General features: G+C 39.4%; 1 protein-coding gene across 1 annotated transcript; it reads right to left on the minus strand.

The window, feature by feature from the left end:
• Positions 1-4,398: 4,398 nt before the first annotated feature.
• On the minus strand, positions 4,399-19,406 carry slc44a1a (solute carrier family 44 member 1a). The gene is made up of 16 exons (XM_086032270.1): positions 18,720-19,406; positions 18,388-18,474; positions 16,756-16,898; positions 15,034-15,170; positions 13,829-13,922; positions 13,580-13,749; positions 12,413-12,502; positions 12,154-12,296; positions 9,763-9,949; positions 7,824-7,992; positions 6,701-6,857; positions 6,540-6,623; positions 5,613-5,750; positions 4,983-5,219; positions 4,811-4,885; positions 4,399-4,710 (listed from the first exon to the last, which is right to left on the minus strand). The coding sequence occupies exons 1-16, from the start codon at positions 18,741-18,743 to the stop codon at positions 4,705-4,707; spliced, it is 1,941 nt and encodes a 646-aa protein (XP_085888396.1). The 5' UTR covers positions 18,744-19,406; the 3' UTR covers positions 4,399-4,704.
• Positions 19,407-23,003: the final 3,597 nt, after the last annotated feature.

Here is a 23,003-nt window from a genome sequence, read left to right on the forward strand (position 1 = left end):
CACATTCTGATTCCCTCATTGTTTCACTTCCCCTCTGACTTTTTCATTTTGAATGGGGGGGAAGGAACCAATGTACTGTTGACATGTCTGTGGTAGAGAGGCGTTAAGGAATGTGTTCTTATAAGTGAGAAGTGAGAAAACTTGAGTTGCAAAGTTGATGAAATATACAGCCGATCTTGTCCTGGGAACAAAGTGATTCCAGTAAGTGAATGATGAGCACGCTTCTGCATAACTTAAAGCCATTTTGGAGGTGGGAGTGACAAAGCGCTTGTTTGTCCGCAACGAGTGTGCATGTGTTTGTATGCGCGTGTTTAGTGACATCATTGCATTATGTAGGAGGAGAATAGCTTAATTTTTCATGACTTATCGTCACACAAACGCTATACAGCGCGTCTACACACAGCTTTCGTGAATTCATTACAGTGGGGATCAAACTTTGCAATGTCAAGATGGACCTGGAATATTTTCTTTCCAGACAAGACACAGGAACTATCATAAACATTTATTTGTGTGCACACATGCTGGTATTCATCACTTGTGGGGACAAAAAGCAATGAAATCCTATAATATAAATGCAAAGCTATTTTGAAGGCATATGTTCATTTTTGTGCACTATACCTTATTATTTATTGTATTGGAAGTGGTAAGCTAGATGGAAACAGTCTCGTTATAGAGATGTTGCAGCCGCCATTAGGAAAACTACATAATAGGAATACATACAGTAGCTATTATGTAGCCACTATATACAGTGAATACAAAAAGTCTACACACCCCTGTATAAATGCCATTTTTGTGATTAAAAAAAAAATGAGAGCAAGCGGCAGCAGTGGCCTGGTTTCTGTGTAGGGACCAAAAATCTCCCTCAGAAAAGTAAGCACTATTTAGAAGGTAGTCCATATGTGATGTTTTTCTTTGTTTCTTTTTTTCGTATATCCGTGTGAGTTTGTGTGTGGGGTGTGTGTGCGTGTGTGTGTGTGTGTGTGCGTGTGTGTGTGTGTGGGGTGTGTGGGTGTTTGTGTGTGTGTGCGAGCACGCGTGTTGGCAAGCACTTCTGAGTAAATGTCAAATGCTCATTTTTACACTCCCTGTATTCACAGCCTGTGGAAATATGCATAGATGCAATCTCAGAGGTTCACTTCCACCCAGTTCATGGACAAGGGCCAACAATACAAAAATGATCTGTGGAGACTGAATGCTGAAGCTGTGATGGGAAGTGCCTCAATTTGCAGGAAGCACTTTTGATGTTCGGAAATCAGGTTTCTTGGATAAGCAAGGGGCGATGACGCAAGTTCTGCTTTTCCAAACATTTTTTTAAATTTGAAGTTGACTGTTATTCTGGTATACTGCCGTTTTTCATAGCAGTGGACACAATGTATACCAACATTTCATAAAGTACATATGCACAATCTAAATCAGGATTTTTCAACTTGATATGTGACTTTGGAAATTGACTTTTGTCCCTACAAGTGATGAATACCAGAACACACACAATCGGGAGGGTGGAAAAGAATGCACCAATCCATAAACTTATTAGAAACATTCAATATCTATGTGTTCCTATGTTAAGGGTTCCTTGATGTAGACAATATTTGTGGTCCTGAAGTATTGTGTGTAAATGAATGGTGACTATTTCAACACACACACCCCACACCCCCACACACACGCACACCCCCCACGCACACACACACACACCCACACACTAAGGTTAATATAGTTTAACAAAAACTAAGAAAAACTGTACATATATGTGTACATATATATATATATATATATATATATATATATATATATATATATATATATATATATATACACACACACACTGAATTTGAAAGATCGAGTGCTTTATTTTAAAATTGCAATCATGTCAATCACAATTCATCATGTAGTTTTATAAGGATCAAGGTTTTCATTTTTCCATACTTAGCCAGCCTCACTCACTACCATATGTTTGCAATGCTCTTTTTCATTATGCGACTGTAATTGTTGAAAAAGGCCTGAGCTTTGAGCCGGAGGAGGCAAGAGGGCTTACTTTAATGGTCACTGTTAGCCAATCCACTCTGACACACACACTCACACAGGAAGCTCATGTTACTCTGGCTGAATCAGCATGCACATTAGAGAGTGAGACAGGATAGATTTAATGGCTGTGAACTATTTAGCATTTGAAGTGTGACTTTTTTTCTACAGGTCAAATCCTTACTTTGGTATTTCATCATCTGCTGTCATGAGAATACAACCCATAATGAACACCGTTTGTCGGCAAGATAAATACCTTATTTAAAAAGCCAACCATATGTTGACAGGCAGCCATAAAAATCACTAGAGTGAGGTGAAAATAAGTGAACTATACTGTACTGTATGTTATGTTTAATGGTCGTTACCATGAAAACCGTGGTGCCGTGTGAGGGTGATAAGTCGGATTTCGGCGAAATTCAAGACATCTACAAAATCCTGCTCACGTTGTAAAATAGGCTCTGCTATGAAAAACTATACTGTACATCTGCCTCATGTCAAATAGTTTAGTAGTGTCATAGAAGTAATCGCTTCTCTGTGAAACTAGACTACTACTAGGGTTGTGGTGGCAATTGGGAAATTCCGAACAAGCACTGAATGGCCGATCGCCATGGCCAAGCATTTTTTTTTTCTTTTAAAGACGCCCTAATTCCTGTATAATTTCCATTATACACAGCCATATTTTAACAAAACATAATAACAGATGACTGTTCAGCAAATACAGGACGATTTATAGGCTACCTTACATGCACAACAGTGCACCGCCGGATGCGTAGTGCTGGTCTTGAAGGAGGCAGAGAAAGATTTTATGGTCTTATTGGGGCAGAAGGAAGAGAATGGAGCAGGAGCCAGCAATAACCAAACTGTTAGAGATGTGTGTCAGGCTGCGTACTGTAGACAGTTGCATTATGCATTGCATATTACAAAAATGATGAGACCTAAAATCACTGTCACTGATCATTGGTTGGTATTTGGGGCATTGCCATTTGTCAGGAGAAATAAAAGTTGTTCAGCCTTTGGTTCGGGGACCTCTTCAACTCAAATTCCCAAGCCCAGTACATCCCTGAGTGATGACAATTTCATACTTTCAAGGTACTTTATGTAAAAAAAAAAAAGTATAATCATTGTAATCATCCAAATGTTCCATCCTGTGGCACAGGGCTGACAAAAGAGGTGTTTTCCTGTCTTTTTCTGCCTCTCAACAAAGGGCTTCCAGGAATGACTGGCGCTTAGCGAGTACTAAACAGATCACTTAGCTGTGACTTAGAGCTAGCCATCAAGCGCTGCTCCTCTGTATTCGTGGTTTTTATGGGAAGGAGACAGGCAGCACCACACAAAGAGAGTTTTCCCATCAATAACCTAATGGCTTAGTGGCGTCATTCCGCACTGGAAGGCAAATGGGCACCAGGCAGTAACGTATGCATCGGTGAGATTGTGTGTGTTGTCATGGGGACGCACTTTGAAGGCATCTCCTGCAAATGCTTGATCCGTACAACTTTTTTCTAAGTTCTCACCACTGTGCAATATACACCATTTATCTACAAACAAATTTAAAAAATAAAGTGGCTTGTGAAGATATGATGTGGTATTATTTGGGTTTAATGGTCATTTATTGGAACACTGTTCAACAAAAAAAAACCTGAACTGAACAACCAGTTTAAGGTTGTTCGGTTGCACATATAATGGAGGTTATCAAAAGCGATTGTTCACTATTGAAAACATCAGACAAAAAAAATTGGCTGTGTGGGTATTTCACAAAACAATTTTCTCTTCCTCATTTGTTTTTGGTTCTCATCAACTTTTAAGGGCAGCTCGTTTCATTTCCTGTTTCTCATTCAATTATAATTGGATCGTGTGGAACAAAACCTGTTTCATGTGCTTTATCATAAATGCAGACGCTATGTCGCAATATGAAGTAGCAGAGCCCTGCATATAGAAGAAAAGACATTCGATGAGAATCTAGAATAGTTTCCAGTTTCTTGCATTACAAAAGATTTGTTGCAGTTTTCACAAGGTCAATTCCTACCACATTATTATACAATAATCATGTGATTGTGACGTAAGATTCAAATTTCTTGAGATATTAAATGCTGGGTTTTTGTTGCATACTCCTCAAAATCATGAAAAATAAAATCTGATTCAATGAGTGCAGTGAATACATTGCATGAGTTAAATTTTTTGAATTGAAATATGGGAAAAAAAGCTCTCCATGTTATTGTCATTTATTGAAATGCACTTTTATATCTTTATCATAGGCTTTAACTTGACTTATTCTGACATACAGTACAGTATGCATTGCTCATTTAACTTCAATGCATTTCTGCCCCCTGCTGTTTCGGACGGGTGGTGTACAATTTAGGAAGAAAGGCTGTGCATCACAGATCACAAGAAACCTTGCTTTATTTGAAGTACAAAAAACAAATAACAAACAGTCACACAGTTATTACAAAGCTGAAAAATGTACACCGGCTTTTGTTTAGTTACCAAACATGTTAAACCATGTTAAACTGGTTGTCGGTGAGTTTTAAAACAAAATCAAACCTGTTTTGGGGGTTTAAGAAAAACATTGGAAAGATTTAGAACACAGCCCCAAAGTTTAGTGTCATTAAAACAAAACAAGGAAACCTCTGACAGACTTATTAATATGTTTCTTGGTTATGTCTTTCTCCATCTATCTAGCGTCCCTTCTCACGTCTGCAAAACAAACAAAAAAAAGTTAAATTAATTCATTCGAGTTAACTCAAATAACCATGTAGGAGCTCACACTCTAATTGAATGACACTTTGGAACTCACCATGGGCTTCATCTCTCGTCCACTTCCGTCCTCTGGCTTGTAACGGCCGCTTTTCTTACTGTTCTCAACATATTCCTGGCAAAATAAAACAAAACAAAAAAATGCAGATTTCTATGACATTTCCATGAAAAAAGATAAGTAGAAATTTATCAGACTATGGCAGTGCTGGTACCATTAAGGTCTTGTCCATGAAGTACTCCCGACCGGAGCTGCCGTCGTTGTACTTGCTGTCGACGGCAAAGCAAAGGAAGAGGACGTCCACCACATTCTCAAACACCGAGAGGAAACAGTGGGCCACCATGTAGGCAAACACGCAAACGATGAGGAGGGGCAGGACCCACACGGTGTACTCTCGCTGGTAGTTCAACGCCAGCACGCCGGCGAACGCCGTGCAGGCCACGATGAGCACCTGTCATGCAGACACCACAGAAGATTAGTCAGGGTGGCACAGCGGAAAGCCAGAGCGACGCAGGGAATTAATAAAAGAGAGCACACGCCTCACATATTTTTTTGTATCTTTTATACCTGAGATCTTGTATCACTAACGAGTCACATGAGAACAGGAGGGGAAAATGGATGTATAGGCCCACTTGTGACATTTTCATGTTGGGGTGTACTCACCTTTGTTGCAGCGTATAATTGTGTGTTGAGTTACTTTGAGGGAATAGTCAATTTACACTTGTTAGACAAGCTTACTACACTGTAGCAAACCAGTCATTTCTTTAGTGTTATCCCATGAAAAGAGCTAATAAAATATTTTGAAAATAAATAAGGGTGTAGTCATTTTTGAGGGCTTCAGTACCTTTCCCAAAAAGAGCACAAAGTCGCCCACGGTGTTGATGGTCGCTACTCGCACGGCATTCTCCACCAGGATGACGAAAGCATCACGAGCTGATGTGCAGAAACTGGTGCTGTTGATGGCTGTGGCTGTATAAGCATTCTGCTCAACCGCACATAGGGTTAAGTCATTAAAGTCATGCAATGTCCATGTAATGTTTTTTGCCTAGGGCTGGGTGATTGATCCATTTCAGAAATTAAGTCAAGGCAGGGCATTTTTTTTTTCTTTTAAGCAGCTTCCACAGTTTGAAGCATGTCTCTGCTGACATGCACACAACAATATAGGTATAAACAGAGAAGGTACTACCGGTAACAATTGCAAAAATGTTGCGACTATTTTTCAAAAAAGTGACTTGCAAATTGATTCCTGCTAAGAAACAGACAACATGAGGGGAATTGTTTCAACAATGTTTTGCCCAATGGAAAGAAATCAGAGTCAATAGTGCTGAACATTGCCAAATACATGGTAGCCAATTATACACTACTGTATGTGATTTATCGATGTGAGTTTTTGACAACTTTCGACCTGAGGTATGTGTGCCAAGCCGGACATGTTTTGCCGAGGTCACCTTGCCTCACCTGTACAACTCCACAGAAGAAAAGAGCTATGAGAGCGCTTGAGGTGGTGCGGTGTTGCTATTTGACAAGTCATGTCAACCAGCCAAGCATTTATAGCTTAACTATAATTTCAAATTGTTCATTTATTAAGACTCATGGATACATGTTTAGGACATTTTCCATGAGGAAGTACAATACATTATTATTTACTTCTATTGAAGTTGACGCAAGTTATTGTTGGGGAAAAAACAATAAGGGGAAGGAAGAAGAAAAAAAAAGTTTTTTAAGGTCATTTCACCCTGCCCAAATACTACTGTTACTGGTTTCCACTTACTTGATTCAAGTATGCCAGACACTTCTCCAAACACCATAAACAGCAAACGCAGGATTTTAGCATGCAGCGTGCACACGCATTCTCCTGTGAAAGACACCAATGTAACCTCATGATTTTAAAATTAGTTGTTTTTTTCCTTCCCATTTCCTGGTTAGGCTCACTTTTCCTTTGAGTTGGCTATGGATGTATGTCAGGATGAGACGAGGAATCTTGACCAGCGTGATGATGAAGGAGCCTTTAGCCAGAGTACCGAGATGGTAGCGGAGGGTACGAACCGTTGCGGACAGGATGGGAGTGGACGGCATGTTGGATTTATTCCTGCAGAAGAGCAACTATGAAAATATGGATGGTGGCTAGTAAAAAAAACATTGACACACACACACATCGTTTTCCTTTTTTTAAAGTTGTATAAAAAGCCGCTGTTAGTTGCAAACAAAGTTCTTATTTCAAATTATTTAGCAAAAATATATTGAGTCAATGCAAAAGTGCAAAAATTGCTGTTGGTTCAGCAGTAGAAAAAAAAATGTTGCACGAGAGTCCGTGACGAGATCGGACACAAGAAATAATTAAAATGCAACTTCAGTAGCTGACCTCCATAATGGGATCCATACAGGAGTGGAAGTCATTCTCAACAGGAGCAGGACAAGATGGGAGTGGTTTTCACCAAGATGGGACGGGAGAGGCTTTTTTTTTTCTTAACTATGGTCTGGGAGTGAAACGGGATGGTAATTTTTTTTCAGTGGGAGTCGGATGGTACGGGAGTGAAAATCCACTCCTGTGTCACCCTCAATCTAGCCATTTCTCAGTTTTCCCTCTCCAAAATTTGGATACACCATTTGAATAAGAAGTCCAAAAATGTACAGTATTTGTGTTTTGATTTACTCACCTTGCACCAACTACATCCATGTGATACACACAATACGCTGGCGACAATTTGAGATGGGCTCGGATTCATTCAATGTACATGAATTTTCATGAATAGACGCGTTTTGGCCAAAAGGGAATCAACATCACAGAATGAACTGTATTCCACGATACGAGGTTTGTGTCATTTCTTACTGATTTTTATTGGCACTAATGGCAACGCCACTAGAACACTGAGATTTGAATAAGAATGTAGATTTTCACCATCCATCATTCAAAATTACATTTGATATAGAATAGCAATCCCCCAATGCACTTTATATGCTTCCCTTCAAAACGTCACCATACATACTGTGCATGTAATGCACCCTATACAGATATTATACTAATAAAGCCCATCAGACTATGACTTGTCTTTACCGTGTGAAGTAGTAGGTGACGACAGCACCGGCGATGGTCATCTGCTGAAAGGCCAGGATGAACTCGCTGATCCAGATGAGACCCACTGCGTGATACCAGACCAAGTACTGAGCGGGTCCGTTCATTGGATATTCCACCATATTCGTGGAGTTCTTCTTCACTGGACTTCCTGCGGAGGTAAAAAGTTGGATTATATCTGATTCATCGACCTTGTTGACAGATAAAGTCAGCAAAATGTTTTTGGCTAGAAGGCTTTTGGCATGATGCAGTGCGGTTTTACACTTATGTGGACTAGCCACAATAATTATACATTGTTATTGTTTTAAAAATGGTTAAAGTAATACCTATATGATAGCAACATTTTAAAAAATAGCATTATTTTTACAAAGATCGCTCTTGAATTCAATTTGATTAGATTGTACAGCTGTACCTACTATTGTGGTCAATAAGAGTATACAGTACTCGTATGTTTACTTATCATGTGTGGACTTTCACCAACCTAAAAATTATTTGACTGTGATCAACTAACATATTAATAAAAATGTACTCGTTTATAGGTGCATCCTAATAAATTACAATATTGTGGGAAATTACTGAGTTGCCCAGTAATTCAATTAGAAAATGTGAAATTTGTATGGATTCACTTCACAGAGTAAGTAAGTTCATGAGTTTATTTTTATTCTTTCATCATTTTGATAATTATGCCTTACAGCTAACAAAAACAAATGTCACTATTCTAAGAAAAATTGATGCCAGGAAGTCAAGTCAAGTTAAATTTATTTGTATAGCCCTTAATCACAGGAAAGTCTCAAAGGGCTTCACATGCCCATAGCTGACAGTCCTCGAGTTCCGTTCCTACGCTGGCGTTTTAACCCGAATTTCGGTCTAAGTCGGACTTTAATTTACGTCAAAATACTTGGTATAAAAAAACGAATTGTGTTATCTGTATTGTCGTGGTGACGTGTTTTGCTGAGTGGTGTTGTTTCCGAGTTTCTTAAACGCATCACACGACTCGCTGGATGGGAGGGGCGTGCGAGTGAGAGGAGAGACCGGACCGGAGCAAGAGGGGACATCCGTGTGTGCTAATGACGGAACGCTTGTTGCCCTGTAGTTGGCGTCGGCTACGGTCCACAGTAGCCGTGTTATAATAATAAAAAGGAGATAACTAAACTAACATCTGACGTAGTGTCTTTGGAAGACGTTACAATACATTAACATAAATAAAATAATTTAAAAAAAAAACATTTTCCTGTGTTTAATCAATCTGTATAAGATAAAAGTTTCACTTTTTGAATTGAACTACTGAAATAAATTAACTTTACTATAACATTCAAATTTATTGAGCTGCATCTCTATATATGATTGACTCCTAACCATGGCTCTTTTCTATTACGACTCATGATAACAGTTTATCGTGTCTTGGTTTTGTTTAGTTCCTTGTTTTAACACCGATGAAGAAATGTGCACTGTTATTTTTGAGAAAATCAAGCAGTCCACTATCGTGATTTACAGACGACTAGCCTTATAAGGCCTTCCCTTATCATTTTCATTCCGGTTTGATTCACCAACAAAGATGTTCCAGTACTGTAAGAACATCAATTGAGTTATTTAGAGTTGACTTGCGCAGCTCAGTGGTCAAACTTTACTGAGAATAATAATGAGCTAACTGCACCACTGAAAAGAGAAGTGGGAGATGAGAAGAGAAACGGCTCTTTGACTCAGTCCTCCCACACCACGAGACTGGCACAAGATTCCGGATGTGGGAGTTAAATTGTGCCACGAGATCAGGACAAAATGTCACAAAACTAACTTCTTGGAAGTTAGAAATGGCCTCACGGTGAACTTACCTAGCATATAAAATTAATGCACCGTACATGTACGAAACAAATGCTCATTTATGCTTGATGTGAATAGTGACAAAAAGGTCGCTCCATTCAACCTGAAAGTCCAAGGAGGAGAAACACTGCCAACCAATAGACCCAGAAGAGCATAAGGCAGAGGAAGGTCCAGAAAGGCTGCAGGACCAGCAAGGGAACATGGATGAACACTTTTCCAGCCACGTGGAACAGAGAAATCGTGAGAGCCACGCGCTTCCTCAAGAAGACCATGATCAACAGGAGAACCACCTGGAAGAGAGAAAGTGGGTTCCACAAGCCTTAGACATTATCTCATTGCAACTTTGGACCTAAAAAGTAATTTCTGAAATGCCTATATAAAAACAATGTTTCTCAAATGGCTGCCTGCCCCCCAAAAATGCAGGCTTTTTGCGACACTTTTTCCAAAAGACGCTTCAACGTCAAGCATGTGTGACGCGGTTGTGACAAGTATGAACTCTCGAGAGCTCACGTTAGCAAGCATCAAAGGATTAACCCTGTGTTTCTCAATTATTTTCTCAGATCAACTTTAGATCAACTTAGAATATGGAATAATATTATTAACATTGTTTTAGTCTGCAACAGGAAATATTTGAAAAGCATCAACATCCCTGAAGCCAAAAAAATCAATATATGAGAGTGCAATTGCCAACTACTGTTGTGGATGTGCAAATACCCGGTACACCTTTTTCTGGTATGGCAAAAAAAATGCATGTTCCCCAGTAGGGCTGCTTTTTGAACCGAAACCGAATTTTCTGGATAAAACGATGTTAAAAACGTTCAAATCGGCACGTTCGATTTTGTTATTTTTGGTGTATCAAAGCCACCGTAGTTTCCTCTGAATTTACGCTTCCTGACACGAGCGTGCAGTCCGAAACAACGACAACATCTATGGCTATACCGGCGATTCTGCTATTTGCTCAGGCAAGTGAGTGTTAAGTTAATAAATCGGGCAAAAATAGATATGTAGTGTCTGCCCCGCATGTACAACCCGTGAGCAAGTAACTCAACGTCTGAAAGTCGTCCCTTTTTTTCTCTTCTACAACGGACCTCTAGTCCAGTCGGACTATGCATCCGTACTTAAGCTTGACAGTGCATTGTATTATTGAGTGACAGTTTTGCACTAATCATTGATTTATGTTTAAGTAAGACCAGGGAGAAAGGTGAAAGGCTAGTCACTAGCTGGTTGGCAAAATGACTTGCTGTGGTTTACAGAGTTGACCGTCTACCTTCTCTCATGTTGATGATTTCGTTTCAGATGGTATATGCACTTTCTTCTTTCATTGTTGGTTTAATTAAGAACAGATCTGAAATCTATTGTGTAAGTAAGATGCTGTTAACCCCAATGGATTGTTCTGTGTGTATTAAGTTAAATTGACTGGCATTTTGAGTTCAAAGAAAGAAAAATTAAGTTTAAATAAAAGACATTCAAAATACTTCATTGTTCATTATTTTTTATTTCACAAAGAAATCGTAATCGTAAAATCGGGTTTGAGAGAAAATAATCGGGATTTTCTTATTAGGCAAAATCGAACAGGCCTATTCCCCAGGGTCAAAGACCAAAAAACACTCAGCAGGGCATTGACTGCGCAACCCCACTATTTGAGAGACTTGACTGACCGCATGTGGGTTTGGCTTGTTCTTTACATTGTAGTGGCTTTTATGTTTCACTCAAATTAATTCTCTGCATATTCGCATGTCATTTGCATAGCTATTAGTAGCTGTAGCTATTTACTGAAAAACTCACGTAAAAAAAAAACAACGTTTGTGTGCTCTTTCTGAAATGCCCTAAGATGCCATATGATACTGCCTAAGCCCCGTCTCCTGGAATAGGAATACTGAGTGGTAAGCTTTGTGTCTCGGGGAGAAGCTAAGTTTAGACTAAATTATTAGTGGAAGTTACAGCCAGTCTTTCCTACAAGTGAATGTACATGCATGAATCCAGTACGTCTTGTTCTTTCTTTTTTTAATCAACCCAACTGCAAGCCAATTATTTGAAATGCCATTAAATGATTTTGGGATCATAATTTGTGGTATATTAATCGCATGAATTATTAATATAGGAAATTATCATCATTATTCGCCTCTGTCTTAACTACTGTACACAAAGGAGCCTCGATGTGAGAAGATTTCAAGTCCCGATGCTTTTGTCCAGTGTCATCATGGTTGGCACTTTTATGACAGTTAAGAATGGTAATATAAAATCCCTCTTGTGTACGAAAACTGATTCAACACTTATCATCCATAAGTGGCACAAAGACTTGTTGTTGTACTGATCATTTGGAGTGAAAAATGTGAAAGGCAAAACTAAACAAAATTATCTGCTCTATATTATGAAACTGCCATTCACATAAAAACATCCAAAGATGGAAAGAGCAAGGCTAATTGTGTTCTTTGGCTTCCCGTGTTTGAGCGTTCACGTGTTTGAAGCACCAACTAAATGTGTCCTGACATACCGTGAAAACGGTGGCACAAATGGCATACACGAGGAGCGCCTTCACATTATCGGCTGCCACTTCTTTCCCAAAGACAGAGGCAGTATTGTTATTGAGGGCGTTCCTGTGGTCCACGTACAGCCACCAGAGGACGCCTGTTCCCCCTGCAAAAAAAGTTGCACGCCCACTGTTATACTCTAATGTATTTGTGCCATCTCCCCTTTTTTTTTTTTTTTTTCAATTAATACAAGGATCACAAAAGTATGCGCTGACAGGTTACCTAGAGTGCCAAGGACAACTAGAATAGTGAGAATCCACACCAGCACTTTTGAGATGTAACGGATGACGACCATCATGATCAGGGAAAGAACTGCATCAAACAAAAAACAAAAGTTTCTGCACATTTCAAATAATGGAAAACACAGAAAAACACCATGGATGTAACAAGCATGGCTCAACTTTGGTAGCTCTAGTGCAACCTCCAAGTACAATTACAAATACAATTTAGAGCGCGATGTCGACTAGCCGCTAATTGCTTGTTTTTGGCTTGAGGTGGAGGCAGAGCCACTTCGACAACAGATGAGTGAGTGTGCCGAATAAAATTAGTCTGTCACCTTCATTGGTTGAAATTGTCTTGGAAGTGAGGGAGAATGAGGGAAGTGGGGGAAAAGCAAAGGCTCAAACGGGATTTCAAAACAACTCCATGGCAATCACTAACAATGTAGAAGGAGAGCGGTGAATTATTCCACCACACAGAGGACCATGAATATTTGCAAACACGGCACATGTCCTCCATGCAGAACTCGTTGTGCTGGGTTTTCCCATTTGGCCACGTTGTGCAAATGTTACCTGGCTGTCCCAGCAACAAGCACACAAAGCAAGAAGATTTTTTGTTTGTTTGGCTATCATTACGTGAAAGGGGGGGCGTACTTCAAGCCCATGCCGATGCTGTTGTGCTCTAATATATATGTTCTGTGTAAATTTGTTGTATGAGGTGTCCGTTGTCTGTGAATATAAATTACTGCATAGTATTCTCGCAAATTATAGCATTGTGCTGAAAAATTCAATCACATCATCAGTGTTGATTCAGCTTTTATCAAGAGTTTCCATTTAAAAAAAGTCGTGCAAAGCCCTATGCATAATGTCATGCAAGGTGAACAAATCTTACGAGACTTCAGCTCAGTGTGCATCTAAAAGGATTTTTAGGTACCAGTGATGCCCAATGAGTGCGATGAACAAAAAATATGGCTGCTTAGTAAAATTTCAGCAATACAATTCACTCAATCTAAATTACATGCACAAATTCATTTTAACGAATTGAAAAGAAATAGAATGTAGCGGAAAGCATAATTGTTTTGAAGAACGGATTATGTCTGTCATATGTATGCAGTCAGGTGTGCATTGCAAGCCAGTTGATAGCATGAATGTGGACGTGTGCGTGCTTCACCTAAGGACAGTACACAAAGTCCCAGAATGATGTCCTTGCTGGCCATCACTCCAGCGACGACTCGGCGGAAAACATTGTTGTCACTAATGAATGTGAAAAAGGAAAGGGCCAATTCCGCATAGCAGCCGACGTCCGCTGGTATGCAACGGCGGAACAGTGGCACTGATTTACTGAAGCAGAGAAAGAGTGCAATTAAAAAAAAATGGTATAAGCAGCTGAATGAAAGTAAAACATTAAAACCTTGATTACCTTGGAGGAACAGGGAGCTTTGGACATTTAGTAAATCGATCAGAGTGGCCTGGGTATCTTGCTGGACTGATATCATATGTGCAGAGTGCAGATCCTTTTAAGAGAAAGACGTGATCAAAATACCATACTTTTCGGACCATACTTAAAATCCTTTAATATTCTCAAAAATTGACAGTGTGTATGGACTTATGTATGGATGGATGTCAGCTTTTCATTTTGGCATCTTTAACTCAAATTCCATTATATTACGGTTACGTTATCATTCTCATCCGAATGTAATCGCTGGCGGGCTTCCATGTTTTCATCATATTGAAACTAAAGTACTACTTCCTGCTTCTGTTTAAGAATCTTGGGAAATGTAGTCCTACTCGCTAACGCTGCGGTCAGACCAAACACAAGATAAGCCTTTATGTCAGTGAGTTTCCAATGTTACAATGTGGGACAATATCATTGTGGTCTGTGCGACTGAGAGGTAAATGTAAAGTTAAATTCATTCCTATTTACTTTCACATTCATGTACGTGTTCTCATTCTCATCTGCATCCAATCGCTGTCAGGTGAAGATGTTTTCGTCATACCAGAACTAGAACCACTTTGTGCTTTCGTGTCAACAAATTATGGGAAATGTAGTGCTACTAGCCTAATGCTAGAATAAAATAATCCGAATGAACGCAAGCTGAGCGTTTCTGGCGGCGCGTTTTCAATGTTATAATGTGGGAGTGCGAGGTAAACTACACAATCAGTCATCTTCCAATAGCTGCCAAGAGCGAAACCAAAAGGTTGGATAATGGTGAATACATTGACTTGTTTATAGCTGTTGAACTGTCAACCAAGATAGCATTTAGTATTAGCCAAAGTAGTAACACAAACAACCGGTCAGCAGATTGACTAGCGATGTTCAAACTTATTTTTTTCTTCCATCTGTCGGAGGATCCCCTCCTCCTCGCCGCTCAAAGCAACCCGAGTGTATAGTTTATATGGTTGCATGTCGAATAAAAGAAAGCGAGACACGTGATGCTACCTGATATTTCACATAATACTGAACCTAGCATAAAAGCGCTAAATCCATCAAATAAACATACGTTCCAATTAGAATCAATTATTTAACATGCAATGCTTCACGAAGATAAGGCACTGTCATTTTTGGCTGCACTTCAACTAAAAACTTAACCAACACAATTTGTGTTGTTTTTTTTTTCCCCTCACCATTAGTCAGTGCAAACTGCTTTAAATCGTAATAGGTCTTCATTTCAGTCACAGGACATTTGGAGACGCACAAAGCGACACTCTTCATCTTCCTGTTTATGATGTCAATGTTGCATGGGTCCAGAAAGAATACATACCTGAGAGACACACACAAACAAAAAATGTCAATGAGCGGCTACCTCATCTAGTTTTCTGTTTAATTTGTTTTTTTTGTAATACAGTATAAACAGACAGTTGCCTTTGATTAAAACAGGAGCCCGTTAGGGCATTAGAATGCAAGTCTGGACTTTTCGTGAGGGAAGAAAATAAAAAACTGTGACATTTGCTGCCCCGCTGCACAGTTGGCTCATTGTACCAGAAAAGGCTTGGTGGAAAATCAAGCCTCAATAAAGCATGCACCATTGTTTGAGTAACACTGGACGAGTAAGCTCAATGCTGCTGGAACCTTACCATTCACAGTAATGAAGAGTAAGACCACAACCTTGAACTACTTCCTGAGAAAGTATAAAAACATTAGATCTGTTCTTTAATCTCATTTGCCTTTTCATTCAGATATGTGAGGAATGTTAGCAAGAAGACACAAGTAAGCATGATGTCCCGAGGGCTGCTTTACAACTAGAAATGATTCTATACTTCCCCGGATCATTGTTGGAATTCAAGCTTTAAATAAGCACACACAGTGTTGTTTTTAAGTTTTAACATACATGAGCTAACTTCTTGTTAAACTTGCATAACAGGTAAGAATGTAAAAAAGTGTCATTGCGTTCAGCACCGCTCCCTCGCTACTTTCCCTGTATGTTGTCTGTTTATGTAAAGGCTCAGGGTCGGTACATAAGTTTGTTGTTTTTAAGTTACGATACAAAGGTTAACTGTTCATAAGTTCATGCCTATGTGCATTCAACCGTTAATATATAAAGCACTGTCTGTCTATACGGTAAACGCTTTCATGATGTAGACAGTTTGAACTCTGGAAGAGATGAATAGCTATTATTTTCATCCATCCATTTCTATAGTGCTTGTCCTTGTTAGGGTCGCAGGGCAAATATTGACCAACATCAAATCACATTCACAGTTATGGGTAATTTAGAGTCCTCAACTATCCCAACGTGCATGTTTTGGAAGGAGGCTGGAGTATCTGGGGAAAACCCACGCAAACACGGGGTGAACATGCAAACTCAACACAGGAAAACGGAGATGGGATTCAAACTCAGACATACTTGCTAAGTGCTAAACCACCATGCTGCTCCTGATTATTTCCAATATTTCCTATTGGTGGGGTGGGCAGAGATCTATATTTGAACCACTTCTAAGTTGATCGTCATCGCAGCATAGATCATGTTCCACCTCAGGTTCTACAGTAGGTGTTATTTCAAGCACTTTCAGGGATTTCAGGCATCATGTATATCGTCAGTCATACAAAAAAAATGGAGGACCTTAAAAATCATCTCAGGATGCTGTCCAACATTGCTAAAATTGACTACATTCTTAATTGATGATCCAATTCTACCCGTGAGAAGAAATTAGTCATAAAAATAATGTAATCAGATTTTGCTTCAGTTTTCCATACTTTCGGAAAAAGTTACTTAGGCCATTATTTTAGGAGGGTGATGCTTTGTCAAATTGTCTAAATAAACACGTGATGTGTTAAAAGACGGATAGGCTGCAGGTTGGGCTTGAAAAGATGGTACGGAGATGGATGTTGAGTGTGTGTAAGTGACCCACTTATTTTCAAGCATGTTCCGGCCACTGAGCTCAACGTCCTGGATCTTGGTGTTGTTGTGACCACAGACGTTGCCGTAGCTGTCGTATCCCGATATAAGTCGCGAGGCGGCTCCTGTGGCGATGGTGAAGCCACATATACAAACCTGTGTCAAGCACATAATAATGGAAGATTACCAGTTAGGGATTTTTCCCAATATCCCAATTGTGCCTGCATGCATGGCAACTTGGATGATTACGAATGTGCAAGAAGTTGATTCGCTAGCTCCCAAGATATAAGCCGATGGGATTTAGTTGTTTGCTCAGAGGCCGCTCCAATTACTTGACACGGACCTTATAATTACATAATCTTCCTTGATTGACCTCTCCTATTCAAGCAAACTCTTTACCGGGGTGATCAATGTCCATTCCTACCTGATCCTGTCCTATTTGCAACTAGTTACGTCCCTTCTTCACAGGTTATAGCACTTTGTTCCCAGTCCACAAGTACATTATGTACCAGTTGATAAAATGCTACTCCTATGTAAGGTTATTGTAACTTGCCATTATACTGTTGTTGTTCTCTTTTGTTTTCTGTGTTGTCATCTGTGTTTGTAGTACCCTCCAAAACAAGGGTGTCCAAATCCGGTCCCTGAGGGACACTATCCTGCATGTTTTAGATGTTTCTGGTACTTCCTCCAACACACCTGATTCAAATGATCAGCTCATTGACAAGATGTGGGGAAGCCTGATAACAATCCTGATCATTTGAATCCGGTGTGTTGGCGGAGGGAAACATCTAAAACATGTAGGGTAGCAGCCCTGGTCGACCGGATTTTGACACCCCAGCTCTAAAACAAGGGTCACCAACATTTTGAAACAGACATCTAATTCTTGTGTAGTGATTAATGCAAAGGGCTACCAGTTTGATACTCACTTCATCTGTAACAAATTTGCTACATGAATTTAAGGTTAAATCATCTCCTCATCGTTGTTTCTCTCACTAGCTTTTCTCCCCAAACGCTATGATTTGGTCATGTGCTATGATACTGACCTTTGACCTATGCTACTTTCCCTCGTTTATTGTTATAACCAAATTTACATCAGTTTGAGTTAAAAAGAAGAAGAAATATTTGATGCAACGTACTGATAAGTGGAGATATTTAATTTTTTCAAATAACATACAAAAAAAAAACAAAACAGCACACTATTTTTAGAAGATATGGGGGGCTACCTGGTGCCCGCGAACATCACATTGGTGACACCTGATTCAAAACATCCTTCTGCCCAACTGCATTTGCAATGAAGACACATCTCAATACATACTGTATAACAACAAAAGTTTACAAACTTCTCCTTGTTGCACATGCATACTGCATGACTAAGCAGTCGAACGGGACAGGTTAAAAAACAAACGAGCAAGTAAAGAACAATTAGAAAAAGACTAAGACTTTAATTTACCATATGACCATCGTATACCCACGAGGCAATCATCATTTCTAAGCCTCCAGTCTGAAGCAGAGAGGTCTTGAGTTTCCTCTTGTCTTTAGCTTGATTGTTTTTACGGCAATCGCAGTGAGTGATTGGATGTTTGTTCAGGACACAAGAATAGAAACAAGCTTCCAAGTTCCATCTATTAAGCAAGCATACACATACCATTCCAATGCAGAAGAGTGTGAAGATGATGAGCCATGGGATGTCCGTACAACTGCGCTCCTTCAGCGGGCTCCAGTCACGTTTGCTCTGCCAAGACATGAACAGACAGAAACTTCTGCTCGACTATTTTAGTTCTGGGAGAACGGGACAGTGTCAAGCCCAATGGTTGTTTGCGAGTCCCTGCAGTTGTGGCTGTGCTGGCCAAACAAGCTGCCTTTGTCTAAAAAGTGACGTGAATTGTTACACGCGCACAACATCAGACGTGCCCCACTATTCGGATGTCGCTATTGTCGTTCACATTGTCGATTTTCTTTCCATTTAGGCTCACCTACCTCCGTGCTGCTGCAGCATCCCATTGTAGACGAGAAAAAGACAGCTGGAGCGAGGCGAAAAAGAAAACTTTCGGCGGACTTTGTTTGACTAAAATTTTAGTTGATCTGTCTCCACAGTTCATTTCTTCCTGTCCCTACATCCGTTAAAAATGTAGGAATCACTTTGTTACTCGCAGTTAGGTTACTGTATTAAGCGACTGGCGCCATTTTTCGCAAACTTTCCTCAGGTAAACGCGGAAGACAACAAGATTCCTAATGATGCCTTCAGAAGCTGTCGGAAATATTATTGCTACCACCACAAGATAACCCAGACGCCCACACGGTGTAATTTTGCCTTCAATGTCCAATCTTTGAATTACAAGTTTCCCATGTGTCGCATTATTTAGTGTTTTATTTGTGAAATATTTTGTCTGGAGTTTGACAGAAAGCTCGCCCATTTAAAATGTTCTAATTTCTGAGTGTTACGGAACGCATCAAAGACTATTTTTTCTTTTTATTATTTAAACCGCACGTGCGTCCGTTGGAACAATTTGCTGGTGTGGTAGGACAAAGAAGCAATGCAATGCGATCGATGATATTTGTCTGGATTTACATCAATTGCATTTCGTAAAACTGTTAGGTTTGGGTTTCAATCGCTATGTTAAACAAGTGCAAATGTTCTTCCAGTGACTGCCAGTAGGCTACACCACTGGAAACTGAACGCGGGGCTTCCGGTCTGCAATGCGAACTCGTTTTTGTCGGCATCAGAAGTGGGTTAAGGAGCCAAAATTGTACTCAGGTAGTGTTACGTTAGAGTAATATGACTGAAGAATAAGTAAAAAGTAGTTTTTCAAATTGGTACTCTGTGAAAAAACTGCTCCAGTACTGAATAATCAGTGAGTAACGCCGTAATTCAGAGCATGAACGTCAAACAGACAGAAATGTAAAATAGGAATGTGCAACTTCACACATTGCCCAACAATCACGTTTAAATCCAAAAATAATAAATTAAGTCTTTGTGGAAAACAACGTCAATTAAGACAAATTAGGCCACAAAAAATTGTCTTAAATCAACTTTCTTTGTTTATACTCATAAAAAGCACAGATTAAATTGAAAACTGCAATGTGTTTTCATAAATTCGACTATAGTTCTTGTAGGCTGAAACTTATATTTTTTAGCAGACATACCTTTTTCGTAACATAAACCTATACAGTATTGAATGTGAGGACAGGGGTGCGCTGCCTTTTCTGACTTCGGTTCACACGGAATTGTTTCATCAGTTGTTTCTGCAATGCTTCACATAAATAAGTTACTTTTAAAACTTTGCTTCTGTGTCGGGGAATTTCTGGCTCTTTTTGATTGGTGAAATTGAGTCAAACATTGCTAGTGGACACGTTGGATTGGTGAAACAGAGTAAAATGGGGACTTGAAGCAGAGCTGACAAAGCAAAACAAATAGATTGCATAAGCAATAATAAATGCCAATAATGTATGTATGTGAAGTAATAAATGTAGCTCAATCTAATAGAGTAAAATAAGTGTGTGTTCTATAAAAGCATACTCAAGGATGAAGAATACCTGTATTTTGGGTTTAAACTACACGGACATGTAAAATGTATCCAGAAAGTTACTTAAGTAAATGTAACACAACAACAAGCAAACACAGGCACTATTCAGTGGCCTCCAACTGTTAATCCTTCAGGCTAGAATAGAAAACTCCAAGTGAAATAATTTAAAACAGTTTCAGTTTAGACAGCAGAGTAGCCTATTCTATGCTGCGGGGCGGCAAAGATGAAATTTTTTTTCAAGTTCAGTCCTTATGGAGATAAATCAAATGAACAAGTGTAGTGCAAGAACACAGCACATATCAACTGCTTGTTTCTTTTTACAATAAAGTGCACAAATGAGGAATTAAGGCTAAAAGAGCCTTATAAAATAGGGTCAGCAATTGTACAGATCGGTGTGTGTGATTTGGATGACACGCTCAATATAAAGTACGTACTCATAGTCAAGGATGGGCAAGAAGGTCTTTGTCAATAATTTCTTTCTGAGCCTGAGACAGAAGTAGGTTCTATTTCTGAAAAAAGTCCTTGTAATTTAAAACCTGTTCTCTAGGTTTTGCTGTGCTGTTGAGATATTTGTAACCGCAATCTTGGTTGTTAGCAGGGTTTAAAACCAATTTAAGATCATATAAACAGAACTGGATAACATCAACAAAGCAGCTTGTAAAAGTTCAAAAGCCTAAATATTGAATATTAAGCCAACTCTTGACCTTCATGACATACATGCGACACGTTTTGTGGATCGTATTTTATATTGTGTTTTTTGGGTGATGCATAGATGGATGGTGTTGTTGACTCTTCCCCACACAACGGGCCCACGTAGCTTTTCACTGAATGAATGTATAGTCTTGATTTGTAAAGGATCCCAGTCCGTTTACAGCGATTTGATTTTGGCGTCTCCTGCTGCCCCTGCATTGTTATTGCAACTTACCCATTCTCTGATTTGATTAGTGTCTGACTGTTGTCATTCTTGGACAGTCCCACAGTGGTTAAAAACATAAACTTGCTGATGAAGACCGATGTCGTCATTCTTTGCGTTAGCCAGCCGGCTTCCCAGGTGCACACTATTTAGAAAGTCAAGCCTAAATGCTGTCTTTGTTTTCTCTTGATTTGGGGTTCTGTATAAAATTCTCAAGACATAATCAAAATTACCTAAACACAGCTCCCTTTTCACAACGTGCCGTTTCTAGTTGAGTTGAGTGCTTTAAGAATATCATCCACTTCAAGTGAATGTTTCATCACATGAATGTGGCTGCAATGAGTTTACTGTTTAGAAATAAAGGACATTTGATTTTCTCAAGGAGGCTGTTGTCTAGAGTTAACTTTCAGACTGTTTAGTAGAAAATTAAAATTTTAGGGGTACACTGAAGATTGTCTGCTCGAAAATATGCCGTTTGTCCCCTTGACACTTATTTGACAGCTTGAGAAACATATTTTTATGTTCTACATAAGATACAAGATACACTGGGGGTCAAATAGAAGAAAAATAGCAGTAGATGACTGTAACCAATGCTCCCCAAGTATCTTCAGTAGCAAATAGATCCATTCATCCTCCCATCGATTCAGATAGAGCTTTGTACATGTAAAGAGGAAGTCACCCCAAACATATTTTTTTTCAACAATATGTCCTACAACAAGGCATTCTGATAAATATTGCGTTTGTGGAATAAGAGTTAATCCACCCGTTTCTAGCCATCTCAGGAGGATGCTATTTTGTCACTTCTGTCGACTGAAAATGACATCACAACTGCTCAGGGATCAGATAACGAACAATCACGGCTCAGCTTCACAAAAAAGGTCAGCGGCAGTGGACATATGTAAGGTTGATGAAGACTAAATTTCCCAAATCTGTGAATGTGTGTAATGGCAAAAACAACCACAGAACTGGTAATACAACTTATTTTGACGTAGCGTTAACGAAGTGCCTGTTCAAAGCCACTGAAGTGACTCAATACGCAGCCTTGCCATTCCCCACCCCCTCTACATTTTCACTCCATCAGCATCATCTAAGATAATGGTAAGTAAACTTATTTCTTAAATTTCTTATACAGTGGTTCTAACTTCATTTTGGACGTAGGCCAGTTTAGAATACTTAAAATGAAAAAAATTTCTAAAAAATGTTTGATGTCAAACGTTGAGCGGATTATTTCAAATTGTGGTGTCTTGTATGGATTAAACAGTTTCAAAATTCAAACAAACCAGAAATCAATCCTCCCAGAATGTTGCTTCATTATTCTTTGAGCATGGAAGCAATAGCTAATGTAGTTAAATCTTGCAGGACTTAATCATCTGATGAGCATTACGTGAAAGAATGAGAGCACATGTTGGGAGGAGGCAGTTGGCAACAAAATGCGGACTAACATCACATAATGACGCCACTCATCTCCTGATTTTTGGGATGCAAAAGTTGACAGCACACAAGTGTTTTGGCAACAGTGTTGAAGGACAACACATTTTCCTGGATCTCTCCTCGAAGAGTCCAAGCCAAGGCTGCACATGTTTGGCTGACTGCTGGGTGGGTGCGAGAGGGAAAATTATAAATGTACCACATCACTATTCTGGCCCAGTGAACACATGGATAGATTGGCCCTCATAGAGGACTGGACAAGAGGATGCATTTGTCACTGAGTCCAATGGAACTACTCACAGAATGCCAGCTTTGTGATTACCACTAAGATGTAATTGTTTTGAAGCCTTTTGGATGAATGATTTTGTTGTGTTGGAACATTACTCGTGTTTTCAG

This window comes from Filicampus tigris, chromosome 6 (assembly GCF_054856515.1).
Source record: "Filicampus tigris isolate MCC_2025a chromosome 6, RoL_Ftig_1.0, whole genome shotgun sequence".
Taxonomy (NCBI): Eukaryota; Metazoa; Chordata; class Actinopteri; order Syngnathiformes; family Syngnathidae; genus Filicampus; species Filicampus tigris.